This window comes from Melopsittacus undulatus, chromosome 17 (genome assembly GCF_012275295.1).
Source record: "Melopsittacus undulatus isolate bMelUnd1 chromosome 17, bMelUnd1.mat.Z, whole genome shotgun sequence".
In the NCBI taxonomy this organism is placed as follows: Eukaryota; Metazoa; Chordata; class Aves; order Psittaciformes; family Psittaculidae; genus Melopsittacus; species Melopsittacus undulatus.
In genome coordinates this window covers 4,723,036-4,739,181 of record NC_047543.1, presented here as the reverse complement: position 1 = coordinate 4,739,181, position 16,146 = coordinate 4,723,036, and the positions used below count along the sequence as shown (strand labels likewise).

General features: G+C 57.6%; 2 protein-coding genes across 3 annotated transcripts; one reads left to right on the top strand and one right to left on the bottom strand.

The window, feature by feature from the left end:
• Window positions 1–508: 508 nt before the first annotated feature.
• Window positions 509–5,385, bottom strand: LOC101869134 (E3 ubiquitin-protein ligase RNF113A). Of its 2 annotated transcripts, XM_034070124.1 has the most exons (10): window positions 5,266–5,385; window positions 5,109–5,185; window positions 4,719–4,823; window positions 3,452–3,559; window positions 3,118–3,227; window positions 2,811–2,917; window positions 2,150–2,239; window positions 1,388–1,481; window positions 795–901; window positions 509–653 (listed from the first exon to the last, which is right to left on the bottom strand). In XM_034070124.1, the coding sequence occupies exons 1-10, from the start codon at window positions 5,363–5,365 to the stop codon at window positions 562–564; spliced, it is 990 nt and encodes a 329-aa protein (XP_033926015.1). In that variant the 5' UTR covers window positions 5,366–5,385; the 3' UTR covers window positions 509–561. The 2 variants fall into 2 exon arrangements, with proteins under 2 accessions (XP_033926015.1, XP_033926016.1); XM_034070125.1 differs by lacking the exon at window positions 4,719–4,823.
• Window positions 5,386–7,121: 1,736 nt separating this feature from the next.
• On the top strand, window positions 7,122–15,680 carry LIMD2 (LIM domain containing 2). The gene is made up of 6 exons (XM_034070200.1): window positions 7,122–7,258; window positions 11,358–11,476; window positions 12,595–12,718; window positions 13,920–13,964; window positions 14,564–14,703; window positions 15,063–15,680. Exons 3-6 carry the CDS (start codon window positions 12,677–12,679, stop codon window positions 15,220–15,222), a joined length of 387 nt encoding a protein of 128 aa, XP_033926091.1. The 5' UTR covers window positions 7,122–7,258; window positions 11,358–11,476; window positions 12,595–12,676; the 3' UTR covers window positions 15,223–15,680.
• The last annotated feature ends 466 nt before the right edge of the window (window positions 15,681–16,146 follow it).

Below are 16,146 nucleotides of genomic sequence, written 5' to 3'. Positions count from 1 at the left end.
GCTGCTCTGAGGTCTTCCCTTCAGGAGCCTTCTCTTGTCCAGGCTGTCCCAGCTCAGCTCTCTCAGCCTGTCTTAATCCCAACAGCCTAACTGCACGCCGCCACTCTCCCTTAGGTTAGCATTTTTAGGGTGAAGGACAAACAAGCTGCTGTTTCTCATCCCTTTCCTTGCTTTCAGCTTGCTCCATGCTCAACGATTATGGACTTCAATTAACTGAGAGTTTGATGCTTCCACAGCAGCAGGAAGGAAGCAGGATCAGGGCACAGTTAGGAGTGAGCCAGCAGCACCAGGGTCAGAAAGGAAAGTGAGGAAGTGACTGGAGCCTGCTTCACCACCTCCTGCCCCTGGGCAGGCAGGCAGTGGTACTGAAACCCTGACCTTACCTGGTCCTTCTCGTGCCTTCACAGATCAGCACAGTGGGGATGTGAGGACACTCTAAGTAGCTATGTGCTGCTTGATACACAAGCACTGGCTGCTGCTGGCCCCAAGGCAAGTGCTGGGAGCTGGGTTTTGTGTCCCATGAAAGCTTTATTCAGGTAGATACAAAACAGGGGGGCTCTGCTATTGAGGATCCTCGCCATGCTCTGAATGCTGCTGCTCTTCATCCTCCTCTTCCTCCTCTGCTTTGTGTTTTTCCAGTTTTGCCATGAGCTCTGGAAAACAGGAATGGGCAGGATGAGACTCAGGTGCAGGAGCTGTTCCAGCCCAGGGCTGAGAGCTCCAGGCCCAGCACCAAACTGATCCACTGGGATCTTCCCAGGAAGCTCCCACTCTGGGCCATGGGTGCCCGTTACCTTTTGCTGGGTTGAAGACTCCATTGGTTTGCTTGTCGCACACGTAGCAGCGCTGGGACTTGCGGTAGTGCTGGAGGGCACAGCCCTCACAGAAGTAGTGCCTACACCTGGGAGGAGACACAGAAGCCACTGCCAGTGAGCAGAGACAATCCCTGTGCCCAGGAGTTGGACACTGTGGACTCCACAGCCCAGGGAATGCAAAGCCAGCTGCGTGCAGAGCTCCCTCTGCAGCACTGTCCCCACAGCATGGGAGAGGGCTGGCAGGGCAGCCTGCTCCTCATCCTCACAAGCTCTCAGCCTCCCCTTGCTTGTGTTCCTCTGCTCACACAGTGCAGTGGGTGTTGTGTCCACGAGGAATGAAGGCAGGAGAACAAAAGCACACAGATGGAAGCATCTGGTGCCCGCACAACAAAGCCTGAGCTCCCTGCCAAGGAGATGCTCCAATTGCAGACTTCCTGGATCCCAGAGGATTTCCCCACCCACAGAAAGCAGCAGGTCCCACCCACCAGCCTGTGGCACTGGTTGCATTTGCCTCCACAGTGAATGAACGGCCTGGCAGACACATTGCTCCTCCTGCCAAACCCACCACTTACTTGGTGACCACGGGGTTCTTGAAGGAACTTCTGCAGATGAAGCATTTGAAAGGCATATCCTCCTCATCGCTGCTCACCTCGTAGTTCTCCTCGTCTGCAGAGGACAGGGTTAAGCAGACTGGAGCAAGAGCAGAAGCAGCCAGAGCAGCCCATGCATGGGGCATGAAATACTAACTCCAGAGAGTGCAGCAGTGGGATTAAATCAGTGCTGGAAACAGCAGAGCTCTGGCATCTGGGTGCTGCTGATGTCAGTAACACACGTGGGACTGAGATATAATTGGGTCTAATGAGCCAGTTGCTCATCTCCCAGGAGCAAATCCTTTCTCCCTCACCCACTCACTGCTATAAAGAGCAATATCCTCCAGCCCCCTCCTTCTGAACTTAGATTCTCTTCCAAAGCAGCTGTCACCAACTGAGCAGAGCACACCCTTTCCCCCACCCCTGCAGAGCAGGTGATGAGCCCTGGGCCACAGCTCTGGACACTGAGGGCATCACAGGATCAACCAGGTTGGAAAAGGACCTTTAAGATCACCAAGTCAATCAGAGACCCCTTCCATTGGAGCAGCTGCTCCAAGCCCCTGTGTCCAACCTGGCCTTGAGCACTGCCAGGGATGGGGCAGCCACTCTGGGCACCCTGTGCCAGCGCCTCAGCACCCTCCCAGGGAAGAGCTTAGTGATCCAGTATCCCCAGGCATGTGAAAGGCAGGACCTGGGAACCTCTTCCCCCATCAGCTCGAGGTGAGCAGGGAGGTGGTGCCTTACCATTGACTCCATAGCGACCCTCATCCAGCTCCCGCTCGATCTGCCATCCGTGCTTGTAGTCTGAGCGGTCGTGGAGGAACTTACAGCTGTCTGAGGAGCACAGAGAAGGGGAATGAGCAGCCAGGAAAGGGGAATGAGCAGCCAGGAAAGGGGAATAAGCAGCCAGGAAAGGGGAATGAGCAGCCAGGCTGTGCAGGGCACTGTGACCAGGACACCTCCTGCAAGGGCAGCCTGAGCTCTGCCCAGCAGAAGGGGAAACCTGGTTGCTTCCTGCCCATCTGTGCTCTTGGAGCAGGTGCAGGATCGCTCTCAGGGTTGTGGAAGTGCCACAGGGACACTTCCAGCATTGAGACACATAGGAAGTGGTGGAGGAAACAAGAAATCCATTCCCTCCTGTGGCCTCAGCACCCAGAATTCCTGCGGGAACGTGGCACATGCCAGGGGTCCCCCCCAGGACTTGTATAAGCCCTGATTAGAGGCCAGTAGCTCTCAGAAGGGCCACAACTGAGCAGAACATCACATAAACTAACTCTGCAACAGCATCACCCACCAGCTCTGCACACAGCTGCCTGTACATCACCAAGTGCACATCTTAGTGCCACAGACATGGAGCCCAGGCTGGAATGCATCCCTCCGCATGCCTGCAGCAGCTCCTGCTCACCTCCAAAGCCACAGAAACCAGTCTCTTTGTAGTCCTTGCAGATGTCAGGCTGATAGTCCCATCGCACCGTGGCCCTCAAGTGCTCTGGAGCTCGGATGGGTCCCTTTCTGCAAGGGTGGGAGAAGGCTCAGGCCGGCTCTGCAGCTGCAGTGGGGAATGCCCCTGAGGGCCTGGTCAGAACCAGACACCAAACTTGTTAGAGAGGAGCTGGCAGCAACAGGGAAGTTCAGGCCCCAGAGAGGTGCTTATGGGGATGGTGCCTGAACTCCTCTGTGGTCCCAGTCCTCTGAGGCTCATCCCGACCTACCTGACCATTCCTGAGGAGGCATTTCCCATGGATGTGTCCTTGGGCTTCACATACTTCTGGTAGTTGTTAATACCACGGTAAATTTTATCATCTTCCTTTCCCCTCAGCTCCTAAGCAAGCAAAAAGAAAGGTGATTGAAGACCAGGAAAGCTTCCTAACACGGATGAGCTTTCACCACTGACACCAGGCCTCCATTCCCAGCCCTGCCATCCTTAATGCCAAACCCTTTGCACTCCTGGCTGCTCGTACTTCCAGAGAGGAAATGAGGGATGAGTAAAGCACAGGCACTGCTGCTGTCCAGCACCAGCTCTTCGCAGAGGAAGAGCTCTCCCACCTCCTGGATTTTCTGGCTGCGCTCGAAGATGGCCTGAGCATCCTTGTCCTTCTCCGTGTCCAGCTCATACACTGCTGTGGCTCCCATGTCCTCTGGGCCAACAGGTTTCTGCAGAGCAAGAAGACCTCATGACAAGAGTGAAGGGAAAACCTGTACAAGGCACAGGGCTCTTTGGCTGCCTGCAGGGTTGGTCACAGTGCAAGGACTTCACCTCCCACCAGGTTCTACAGTCCCTAAGAGAGAGAATGGATCCAGCCCTGTGCTTGCAGTGCTAATTCCCCCCTGCTCCCAGGTTGTAGCCTGCAGAGGCAGGAAACACTTGTCCTTTATTCCTCCCCCCTCAGCCAGAAGCTGAACTCAGGTCTCTGATATCCAACCCTTCCATCATGAGACCCCCCCACCTACACACAGGATGTGGTGGGACCTTCTAACCCAGCTGTGGGTGGCTTAGACTCAGCTTTAGTACAGGGATCTGGTTTAGATTCCCCTTTACTGGAGCAAACAGGCACCTAGCCCAGGTTCATCTTCAGGAGCAGAAGCACAGTTACAACCAGCCTCAAGTAAAACCAAGTCCAACCGAGGTGCCAAAAGCTTCTGAAGCCCAAAGCTGTTACCTCCTCATTCCCTTTGGGAAGGAGGGCTAAGAACACATTGCCTCCTTTGGCAGCAGTCAAAGCACAAGGTTTGGTTCATATTCATCTCTAATGTGACAAGGAGACCTTGGTCTGAGCCTGCAGCTCTGACTGGGAACAGTCAGGCATTATTGCCACTTTAAATAGGTGTGAAGGGGAATGTGTGTTGATACCTGCTTTTAATCCCGCTTATATCCTGTGCAGGCTCAAACTAATGGGGAAACCTTCACTGGATCAAGAGGAAAATGCATTGGGAACAGCAGTGTGAGCTGTGCCCAACCCTGCATGGCTGATTCCACTGCAGACGGTAACAGCGCACCCAGAGCCATCACTGCCTCTTACTGCTCACAAGGATCAGGATGGGTGTACCCCCCAGGTCACCCTGAATCCTTTGGGAAGGAAGATGTCCTAAACCTGAAACCCCAACCCCAGCACTAAGGCAAACCTGAGCCAACAGCTCCCCCTCCTGCGGCCCCTTAGGGCTTCAATCCCTATCTCCAAGAGAGAACAGCCAACTTCCATGGCCTCCTGCGAGTGAACCCAACAGGGAAGGGGCAGCGCAATGAACCCACGGCCGATCCCACAGTGCCAGAGCCCAATCCCAGTGCGGGATACCCCATTCCTCCCGTTCTCACCGCAGATCTGGTGGACTTATAGGTGACCCCGATCTCCGTGGCCGCATCCTCCTCCTCGCTGCTGCTCACGGCACATCCCGACCTCCGCTTCGTGCACCGCCCGGTCTGCGGCCGAGAACACAGCGGGGATGGAGCGAAGGGAGCTCCGTGTCCCTGCTCCCGGCCCCGGCCCCAAGCGGCCGAGAACACAGCGGGGATGGAGCTCATTGAGCTCCGTGTCCCTGCTCCCGGCCCTGGCCCCAAGCGGCCGAGAACACAGCAGGGATGGAGCTCATTGAGCCCCGTACCTGGTCCTGGCTCCGGCCCCAAGCGGCCGAGAACACAGCGGGGATGGAGCTCATTGAGCCCCGTGTCCCTGCTCCCGGCTCCGGCCCCAAGCGGCCGCCTCACCTTCTGGATCATGGGGTTGTGGAGCTCCGGCCGCCGCTGCCTCCGCACCACAGCACTGCCCTCGTCCCCGCTGCTGTCTGCGGGCACAGCCGGGCTCAGAGCTGCCTGCGGGCGGCTCGGACCCCCGAACCCCCCGGTACCGGTTACCGGAGCTCACCCCGCTCCTGGTCACTGCTCGGCCGCTTCCTCCGGCCCCTGCTCCCCGCCGGGCCCCGCTTCTTGAACGCGAAGCTGCACACAAGGCCCTCGTCCGCCATCTTGCGCCGCCGGCGGCGTCGGGGGGAAGTCGCCACAGCGCCCCCTGCGGGACGGGAGGACCGAGGCCTCCGGGGGGGGGGGGGGGGGCGTCGCCATGGCAACGGGAGGCCCAGCTCGGAACGCGCACATCCTGCATCCCAAAGAGGGTGATGGGATGGGCTCCGGCCATGATCCTGCTGGGACCTCAGAGCTCATCCAGCTCCATGGCCACAGGCAGGGACCCCTTCCACTGGAGCAGCTGCTCCAAGCCCCTGTGTCCAACCTGGCCTTGAGCACTGCCAGGGATGGGGCAGCCACAGCTGCTCTGGGCACCCTGTGCCAGCGCCTCAGCACCCTCCCAGGGAACAGCTTCTGCCTCAGAGCTCAGCTCAGTCTCCCCTCGGGCAGGTTCAAGCCATTCCCCTTGGCCTGTCCCTACATCCCTTGTCCCAAGCCCCTCTCCAGCTTTCCTGCAGCCCCTTTAGGCACTGGAGCTGCTCTCAGGTCTCTGGAGCTCAGCTAACTCCTTGCTGCAGCTTCCCTCTTCCCTGCCCTCATTTCAGGGCACCCTTGGATGCTCTTCCCTGTGCCCAGATGGCCACTGGCTTATGCATCCCTGCCGGTCCCCTGCTGTGTGATACGTGTGACCATCCCCATCGCTAGGCACGGATCTGCTTGGCAACAGCTAATTTTATCAAGCCAAATTCCTCCTGTATTTGCTCTGGGTGGCAGAGAGATCCTTTCATCACAGATGCTCTTTGGGCAATGTGGGGTGATAGAGGTGATAAATACAACCCGCACCTCCTCCTGGCCAGTAAACACTGCCATAAATTCCTTCCTCGTCCTTTTGCACAGGGAGTTACAGGCAAATTCCACACGCAAGGAATTCGTCTGTAGTTCCTGTGCCACTGGGGCCATCTCCAGTGGTGTTCGGCCCTTCCCAGCGGTGCTCGATGTGCGGCAGAGCCCAGACAAGAGCATTTCTTCCTCCATCATCACTATCAAAGCTCTTCCCATCTCTCCACATTTACCTCTGTTCCTCTCCCACAGGAGGAGCCTGGGAGGTTAAGAAGCCCCCTGAGCCCGTGTCCCTGTGCCCTCCTGCTGCCCATGGCCCTGCTGCTCCCTTCGCTGGTGCCAAACAGCCTCCGGGTTCCCCTCAGGTTCTACCCTATTCATTCCTCACACTGTGCCTGTTCCTGGGGTGATCCCAGCCCTCCAAACCTCACGACCCAAATCCCAGGAGCCTCCTTTACCATCCAAGCAGGGATGTTGCTCATCCCACGAGAGCAGATCTATGGACCACTTGATGGAGTGCTCCCAATGGAGCTTCCCAAACCCTCTGGTTTTCCTCCTGGGGGGGGTGAGGAGCTCTGGGAATGGGGATCCCCCTTTCCTGTGTGATAGCAGCTTCCTGGGGCTGGAGGCTGGGGGGGGGGGGGAGTTTGGAGGATGGATCCCATGGGATGCTCCTGCCATCCTCACACAAGGGGATGGGTGCCATGTAGGGAGAGCATGAGGCCATGTCCCATCCGCACACACAGAACACGGGGGGAGCTGGGGGGTAACTGCACACATGGGGGGGGGTCCTGGGGCTCGGTGGCCATGGGGGAGGCTGCGGGGGCCGGGGTCGGGGATCGGGGCCGAGAGGGGCTGGGGAAGGTTTGGGGTTAGGGGCTGGCTCCACACAAAGGAGCGAGCGGCTGGAGCCGCTTCGATGCCGAGAGCCAATCACGGCGGCGGCCCCGCGATAAAAGGGGTGGTGAGGAACGGGGGGAGCCCGCAGGAAACGGCTCCTGCTCCCAGAACCCGGCCTGGGGACGGCGGACGGGGACACCGGAGCCGGGGACACTGAGCCGGAGCCCGGCTGAGCCTGCCCGGAGCGGGGCGAGCCCCGGAGCCCGCAGCTGATGGTGAGGATGCGGCCGCAGAGAACAACGGGGCTGGGAGGCGGAGGGAGACAATGATGGTCCCCGAGGGGTGCGGAGCGAGGGCAGCGTCAGCCCCGGCTCTGCTCTGGGGCTGGGGGGGAAGAGAAGGAGAGTGGGGGGAAAGGGATGGGGAAGAGGGAGGAGGAGAGCCCTGGGCAGCCGGAGCCACCCAACAGATGGGGGGTCACCCCCTTCACATCCCACCCTGATGCACAGGGAACTTCTTGGCTTGGGAACGGGGGCTCGGGGGAGGTGATGGGGGGAAGGGGATGTGGGGTGGGACACACACACAAAGCGGGGGCTGTTCTGGGCCCTGGGTGGCCTCGCTGGGGTCGAGGAGGTGCTGAGCTCCAGGAGTGATGCTGTGGATGGGGGGTGAGCACCCCTGTGTGAGCTGGTGGTGCGAGGGTTGTATGCAGGGCACTGGGCTGGCAAGAGCAAGAGGAGGCCTTGAGGTTGCTGGATGTGCTGCTGTGGGCATCAGGGGTGTGATGTTTTGGGGCTCATGGGCTGTAACCCCTCTTTGTTGTGTGCTGCAGTACGTGCTGGAGGGGGCTGGATAGATCCGTGTTATTAAGCTGATCAGAAAGAGCAGAGACGGAAGAAAACCTGTTAGATCCTGACTTCCTTATCCCCATTCGTTCCTGCTCATTCTCAGTGCTGAGACTCCTACTGCCTCACCCTGGCTTTAAATCTTGCCAGGGACAGGTCCAGGGCTTTCATTGCTTCCCTTGGGATGCTGTTGCACATCTGTGAGGTCTGATAACACCCTGAGCTCTGACAACCCTCCAGAGCCAGGGCTCACAAAGGAGAGCAGCTCCATGCTCAGCACTGAGGGGGAAGCAGCAGCACAGCTGGGAGTCAAGCCCAGGTCTCCCAAGTCCCATCCTGGTGTTGTCACTGTCCTGTTCTGAGCCAGTCTGATCTGTCTGATCCCTTTGGATCACTCAAAACCAGCTCAGCCACCTCACAGGTCCTGTCTGTTGGGTTTGTTCATGGGGGGAGCATCAGTTCTGGCTGAATTCAGCAGCCTGGATCACCCCTTGGCAACTGGGCTTTGTCCACCAAAGGCATCGTGTGAGGGATGCAATCTGGTGCCCCAGATGTGCAGTTAAGGCCAGAGCAGGAGCACATCTGCAGCGTTATTCACGTAGATGACAGCATCATTGCAGTGCAACCCATCATGCATAGGCTGAAACAGCTCCGGTCTAAATGGGAGCCCTGCAAGAAGCCAGTTCCCAGTTAGGGTCTGTCAGAAGGAGCTTTGCCAAGCGACTGGGTGCATCTTCACACAGCTCAAACCCAGGTTCCTGACCTGGTCAATGAAGATCCCATAAGGGATCCCATTAGGGAAGGGAGCTCCTCTTCTGGCTTCAGTCCCCTTGCTCCCACATGGTGATGGAGTTCCTGCTGCTCCTTTTGCCCATCCTCACCATTGGGAGGGTTGTTGTCCATTGTCAGGCAGTGATGTTCCCCCAGAGGTGCCTGCCTTTTGTGTCATTCCTCAATGGGGGAATGCTATCTGGGGCTGCTGCAGAGCTCTCCTTGCTGTCAGCAGGAGCTCTGGGGTGGAAAGCATGGAATGTGGGTGCAGGGATGGCTGAAGATGGAGCACACTTTATGGGCATCCCTTGCTGCTGGTGGGCCCAGAACCCTCTCCGATGGCCAGCTCAAGGTACTGGACACAGGGATCCTCTGCAGCATCCAGTGTGCTTCTCTGGGGCTTGTGTTTCCCATTGCTCCACTGAAATCCCATGACCTTGCACAGCACCAGATCCCATTCTGGGCATCACAGGGAGGATGGAAGTGAAAACCAGGCCGAGCAGCTCAAAAAGAGGGATCCTTTGAGGGATTTAACCTAGAACGTGGTTTTGGGGACACTTGGACACAGCAGCTTCACAGGGGTACAGAGGCAGGGACCATGGGATGCGGTTGTGCTGTGGTTTGGGGTGTCTGGGACAGGAATCGCTCCTGCTCCTGCTGTGGCTGCTGATGGTGAAGCAGCAGAAGCTCTCAGAGCTAATCCACATGGGAAGTGGCATCCAAAGCCTGGTGACATTCCATGAGAGATGAGCCAACAGAACATGGACAGGTTACGTTTGGGATTTGTAGGGAATTACAGATCCATTAACTGCAGTGCAATGAAGGGTGAGATGCTGGAATAGGAATCAAAGACACAGTGTTGGGAAGCAGAATAGAAGCCTTTAACACGGATCATGCCAAGCTGGATCAGTATCTTCCTTGTGTGTGACCTGAAACAACAGGGCCTCAGGAATCTGGGTTCAAGACAAGCACTTGATGGAGATGATTGGTTTAGGTGGAGACAGGAAAGAGGCAGCAAAATGGAAGGAGGACACTTGGATCCTTCCCCAAGGGGAGATTCAAGGCCTGAAGTTGGTACCAATCCCTTTGGAAGGGCTGAAGAAGAGCTGGGCAGGAACATAGGGAACTGCTGGAGCCTGGAGGGAGCTCAGCAAGTGGAGGGCACTGAAGAAGCAAGAGGAGTGAGGATCTCTGGCAGAGGTGATGAAGGAGGAGCACATCAGGCCAGATGTGTTGGTGCTGTTCAGTGCATCCAGGCCAGCTCAGCTCTGTGCTATGGGCCCCGGAGGTGGTGCTGTAGGAACCCTATGAGAACAGATGCAAAGGAATTGGCTTCTCCTGCTGAAAGAGGCTGATACAGGATGAGTCCTTGTAGGAATCCCCCTGAGCGGCAGGTGTTACAGTAGGAGAAGAACCAGGAACATGATGCTGGTGTCACGGTCAATGGAAATACATTGATGCTGGAAACCAGAAGGTGATGCTTCCATGTGGAGCACGGTTATGGAAGAGACTATGGGAAACCTGAAAAGAGAAGGGAAGGAGTGGGAACTATTTGCCTGTCATGCTTGTTTGCCTCAGGAGAGACAAGAGCAGGCAGGGATGAAGGTGGGAGAACAGAGCGGGTGAGAAAGGGGCTTCCTCTTTGCCTGTGTGGGACTTCCATTGCTGCTCTGCCAAAGGCATCCCTGTTCTTCCCCACTCCTTCGGGAACAGTTATTCCTGAAGATTCCCTGCCCATTGGCAGCCTTTCAACAGGCACAGAACATGGATGTCAAGCGGGTTAATGGAGCGGGATGGTGGAAGGGGTCTCTGTGCCCTGGGGTTGCAGGGACAGGTCCATCTGCTCTCCAGCAACCTGAGGACCAGGGCAGTGGTGTCCCCAGAAGCAGCCTGGCTGCTCTTCCCCTCTGTCAAGCCAATGGTCCCCGCAGCCATCAGCTTAATGCAGCCCCTCCGTGCTCCCAGGATGGAGGAGGAAGGGGCCCAGATGCCTTTGGGAAAGCCTCTTGCAATGGTGCAGTGATCCCAGCAGTAAACACACACTTCACAGGGCTGCTAATGGGAACCAGATGGCAGTGAGGGGCCTCTCTCCCTCCCCAGTCACGCTGCTTTCCTGTGCCGGAAACCCATCGGCTTTCCGAGGGGCCATAGGGATGGAGCTCCTGGATGAACATCACCTTCCTCAGCCCAAACTGCCCCCAATGGGTGTCAATGGGGAGCACAGGTCCCTGGGGGTGCCAGACAAGCTCCAAGCCCTAAGTCCTGACCCATAGAATCATCATAGACAGAAGGGGTTGGAAGGGACCATCCAAAGATCATCTCGTTCCAACCTCCTTCCACTGGACCAAGCCCAGTTCCCTTTGGATAAAGGGGTATTTTGGTCCACACAAACCATCAGGTGCTCTCAGGAGGAGCAGGAACAACAAATGGGATCTCACCTCATCCTGAGCCATATCCCTGGAGCTGACCAGGAGGGGACACTCAGTCCTGCTCTTCCCAGGCTGTGCAGATGGCCAAGAGCCTTAGGGAATAGAGGCTTGGAGAAGTTGGATGTAGAGACCTGGACTTGGCTTTCTTGCTTTGCCCCAGCACTTACAAAGGCTTCATAGCAGCACCATGGCAAAGCCTGTGCCACTGGGGTTCCTCTGCTTATGGTGATGGGCTCAAATCCCACCCCGAGCACACGAACGGCTCCTCAGAGGAGCAACGAGAGCCTCCTCGTGTGGTTTGTGACTTGTTGTTTCCCTTATCGCTTCAGCACAGCCTTCCCCCTTGAGATTGCTGCTCCTTCCTCGTGCCCTGCGGCAGGAAGGACATTGAGCAACTGCTCACAAGCGGCTCCACGGAGGGGACCCGAAGGCTGGGACAGCACAGTGGGTACGTGCACAGGGGGTGTTAGGGGACAGGAGACCTGTGGGATGGGGCCGGGTGGAGAGCATCAAGCTATGGGGTGGGATGAGTGGGATGGAGTGGAAGGGAGCAGGGTTTGGGGCAGGGGAAGGTGAGGAATGAAGAGGTGGAAGGAGCCTGGATGGGCTGATGGAGAGGGTGGGGAAACTGAGGGGCTGGGATGGGGGAGGAAGATGAGGTGCAAGGGAAGCTGGGGGTGGAGGAGTCCTTGTGACAAAGGCTGGGGTTAAAGGGGGGGTGTCTGCATCCACATCGGAGCGTGGGAGATGGGACCCCAAGCTCTGGGTGCTCCAAGCTCCCCTTGCGGTCTGTGCTGGGCTGTAGGGACCAGACAGAGCCCAGAGACATGAGGCCCATGGGATGGGGGGGGCTCTGTTCCCAGGCCAGCTCTGCCCTGGGCCCCAGCACCCGCTGCCTGTGCCTGCCCCCCCCCACTACAGCACACAGGAAACAACAACGCGACCGCAGGGTGATGGGGACGTTGTTGTGGTGAGGCAGGAGCTGAGCTCTCGGTGGGGATGGGACGAGGGGGGGGCAGCCCCAGTTGTTCCTTCACATCCCCTTTGCTCTGCTCCTCCCTCAGCATCATCTGCTCAGCCCCACAGCAAATGGGGGCTCCTCAGCTTCTCTGGGTGTTTTGAAGGGGAAGGCAATGGGGGAAACCCCCGAGGTGCCTTTTGAAGCAGTTATTACCAAAAGGGGTTATTTGTGATGCTGGTTGGGGTTCTGCTTTCCTCTTCTCTTTCCTGTGTGGTGTTGATGCTGCTCCGGGACCAATCACCTTCCACATGTGAGCAGAAGGGAGCGCATCCCCTTCTGCTCGTGTTTCCATCACCCCCTCCTGCCCCGTATCTGGGTAAGGGACTAGGGGAGGGTGATGGTTTTAAACTCAAAGAGGGAGGCTCAGGCTGGATGTGAGGAAGAGACGTTTTATGTGAGGGTGATAGCGGCACAGATGGGAGGAGACGTCCAAGGCCTGATCCAGTTACAGATGTCCCTGCTCATTGCAGGGCTGGATGAGCTCTGAAGGTCCCTCCCATCCCAACCCATTCTATGACCCATAGAACTTGCCATTTCCTTTCCAGGTGTTGCAAGAGCCTCGTCTCGGACATCTCCACAAGGAGCATCCCCCCACAGACACCAAGCTCAGGATTAAACAGAGGAGCCATGTTCCAGGCCACGGGACCCCCCAGCTCCCCCCCAGCTCATGTACGTCGGGGTCTGGTCCTTGGGGATAGAGGCTCTATCCCAGCTGTTTTAGGGGGGCAGGAATGTTCCAGCAGAAGGTGCTGTTTGCTGAGCACATCCATACTGAGCTGCTCGCATCCCTGTTTGTTTGTGTTTCCATGGCTCCAAGCAGGAGCTCGGAGATGGAAAAACACAAAGGCTCCTGCTGGGACAGGATACGGCCCCTTCCCCGAGGGAGGACACAGCAGATATTAAGCAGATAGTGCTGCAGTGATTGCCGGAGCCTTGGGAACGGATGCATCCAGCTCCAAAGAGGCAGCGCTTCCCTTAGCTCTGGAAGCAGCACATGAAGCCTGAACCCCAGGAGAGCACCTGCGGTTGCCTTCCCATTGCCAAGGGATGCAACTGGTTTTACACGGCCTGAGCCTGCCCATGTCCCTCTTGTTGACTTTGGCTCATTCTTCCTGGAGGGAATGAGGGGAATCAGTGTCCCTGACCTCAGTCAATGGGAGCAGCTGGGAAGCATTGGAGGAGGCAGCACAGTGAAGGGAGAGCTTCCTGCGCCTCCTCACCGGCTATTCCCAAAACTACAGAGGGGAAACAATGGGGAAGGAGGGAGAATCAGCCTGGGGCCAAGCAGAGCAAGGGGAAGGAGCAGGAGGCAGTGGGGTGATGCTCTGGGAACAGTGCGGAGCCACAATGTGGTTGAGTGCTTCCGGCTGCTCCTTGCTCCTGTGTGTAGGAAGGGAGCATCCTCACCAGCGCAAAGGCAGCTTCAATGGGTGCAGTGGTTGGCAGGGACCCAGTGAGTGTGCAGACAGCTTGGGGGGTGCAGGAGTGTGGGGAAAGCAAAGGGCAGGAGGTGATGTGGGATGAGCTGCTGCAGATGGCAGAACATGCACTGAGGGCCCCATTGCTCCTCCATCCATGCCCCCCATCCTCCTGCATCCGCCATGGACACAGAGGGATGCAAGAGCCTGCAGGGACTCCAGAGGCTTTTCCATGTGGGCTGTGGTGCAGGATGGGCTGATAACAGGGCTCAGGAACAACCCAGCTGCTGAGAGCCAGGGGCAGCCCAGCTGGGCATGAGCTGGGTTCAGAGCCAGCCATGGTGCAGGGAGAGCCAGAGGTCCTGCCCGTTCCCATCCTCTGCTGCTCAGCTCAGCACCAGGCTTCTCAGTCCCGGCTTCCATCCTGATTTCTCTTCTCCTTCCCTTGGCAGGAGGCAAAGAACAGCTCAGGAGGCAGCACCGTGCAGCGCTCCAAGGTACCTGCGGTCACTGCATCCTTCAGGGCAAGGAGGGAAGGACCAAACCCCATCCTATCAGTCAGCAGTGGTGCAGGACAGGGAGGGAGAGGGGAGATGGGGATGCCTCACATAGAGTGAGAGAATGGTCTGGGATGGAATGGACCTTAAAGCTCCTCCAGCTCCAACCCCTGCCACAGGCAGGGACCCCTTCCACTGGAGCAGCTGCTCCAAGCCCCTGTGTCCAACTTGGCCTTGAGCACTGCCAGGGATGGGGCAGCCACAGCTTCTCTGGGCACCCTGTGCCAGCGCCTCAGCACCCTCACAGGGAACAGCTTCTGCCTCAGAGCTCAGCTCAGTCTCCCCTCTCTTGGGCAGGTTCAAGCCATTCCCCTTGGCCTGTCCCTACAGGCCCTTGTCCCAAGCCCCTCTCCAGGTTTCCTGCAGCCCCTTTAGGCACTGGAGCTGCTCTCAGGTCTCCCCTTCTCTTGTCCAGGCTGCCCCAGCCCAATACCTCACCCAATGGCAGTGTGGGTATCAGGGAAGAGGCTGTGGGGAAGCCAAGCACAGGATACCCCAAACTCCTTCCTCATCCTTTGCCTTCCCTCTCCCCCCCTCAGTCCTTCAGCCTGAAGGCACAAGTGAAGGAGATGTGCACTGCCTGCCAGAAAACCGTGTACCCCATGGAGCGGCTCGTGGCCGATAAGTTCGTCTTCCACAACGCCTGCTTCTGCTGCAAGCACTGCCACACCAAGCTCAGGTGAGCCCGGGCAGGATGCGGCCATGCTGCTTGCTGATGGAGGGCAATGGGGTACCCATGGATGGTACAGTGCACCCATCACATTCATGTGACCCCCAGCACATTCATCACAGCAAAACCCAGGGTTTATGTGCCCAGCTGGTCCCGAGTCTCAGCTGGATCATAGGATGGTTTGGGTTGGATGGGACCTTCAAGCTCATCCAGTTCCAACCTCCTGCCACAGGCAGGGACACCTTCCACAAGACCACGTTGCTCCAAGCCCCACATCCCTTGTCCCAAGCCCTGCTCCAGGTTCCTTGCAGCCCCTTTAGGCTCTGAGGTCTCCCTGGATCCCAGCTAACCCTGTTCTCCTTCCCCAGCCTGGGCAGCTACGCAGCTCTCCATGGGGAATTCTACTGCAAGCCCCACTTCCAGCAGCTCTTCAAGAGTAAAGGCAACTACGACGAGGGCTTCGGGCGCAAGCAGCACAAGGAGCTGTGGGTGCACAAGGAGGTGGAGACTGGGACCAAGTCGGCGTGAGCCTCCCCTGGAGCACCGGAGCCGTGCTGAGCCGGGCGCTAACTGAGCTGATGTAAAGCAAAGGGGACCCAAGGGATGTGAGGGTGGGAGGCAGCGCAGCCCTCTCTGGAGGATGTATAGAGGGGTCCTATAGGACCAGAGGTGAGCAGGGCACAGCCTCCAAGCCCTGTACAGGCATTTCAGGTTTGCCACCACGGATAGAGATGATCTTGGAGGGGCCTTAACCCATCCTCTAAGTCAGAGCAGAGCTCCCAGCTCCTGCCACACCAATCCTGCCTTGCTGGGGCTCTGCCTAAGGAGGGTCCTTGCTTTACATCAGCTCAGTTCCGCTGGGAATGTTCAGCCTTAAGGATGTTGCCCTGTGACTGTTTCTCAGTGTCTGTCCTTTTCTATCTGCCTTTGGTAGGTCCTGCGCCAGGCGCTCTCTTATTTTTGTAATACAAGGTTTCTGAGCCTTCCCTGCGTTGTCCGGTATTCCCGGGAAGCTGGGGAGCTGGGAATAGCACTGAGGGATGCCTCCGACTGCCAGGGACTGGGGAAAGAGGCTCTGTCCATGCAGGATCACCAGGTTCATGTGTGCAGTGCAGGGATGGAGGCAGAGAGGTCCTTTGGGGCATGAAGTCTGGATTTCGACCTGCACAGCAGCTTCCACATGGAGCCCAGACCATTCCCAAAGGGAATTCTCCATCCCATGAATTACATCCACCCCTTTGCCCTCACACATTCTGTGGCTCCCTCCCCATATCAATATCAATGGGCCCAGCCTCTGCAAGCAGATGCTGCCTCCGTTTCCTCTGGGTTGACTGGTGCAAGATGAGCTCTGGTCTGGATGAAGCCCATCCCTCTAGACCGTCTCCAACAGGTCTGTATTCACCTCCTTCCTCCATACATGATGTGTAAGCCTTGCTTGGGGGAGCAGGCATT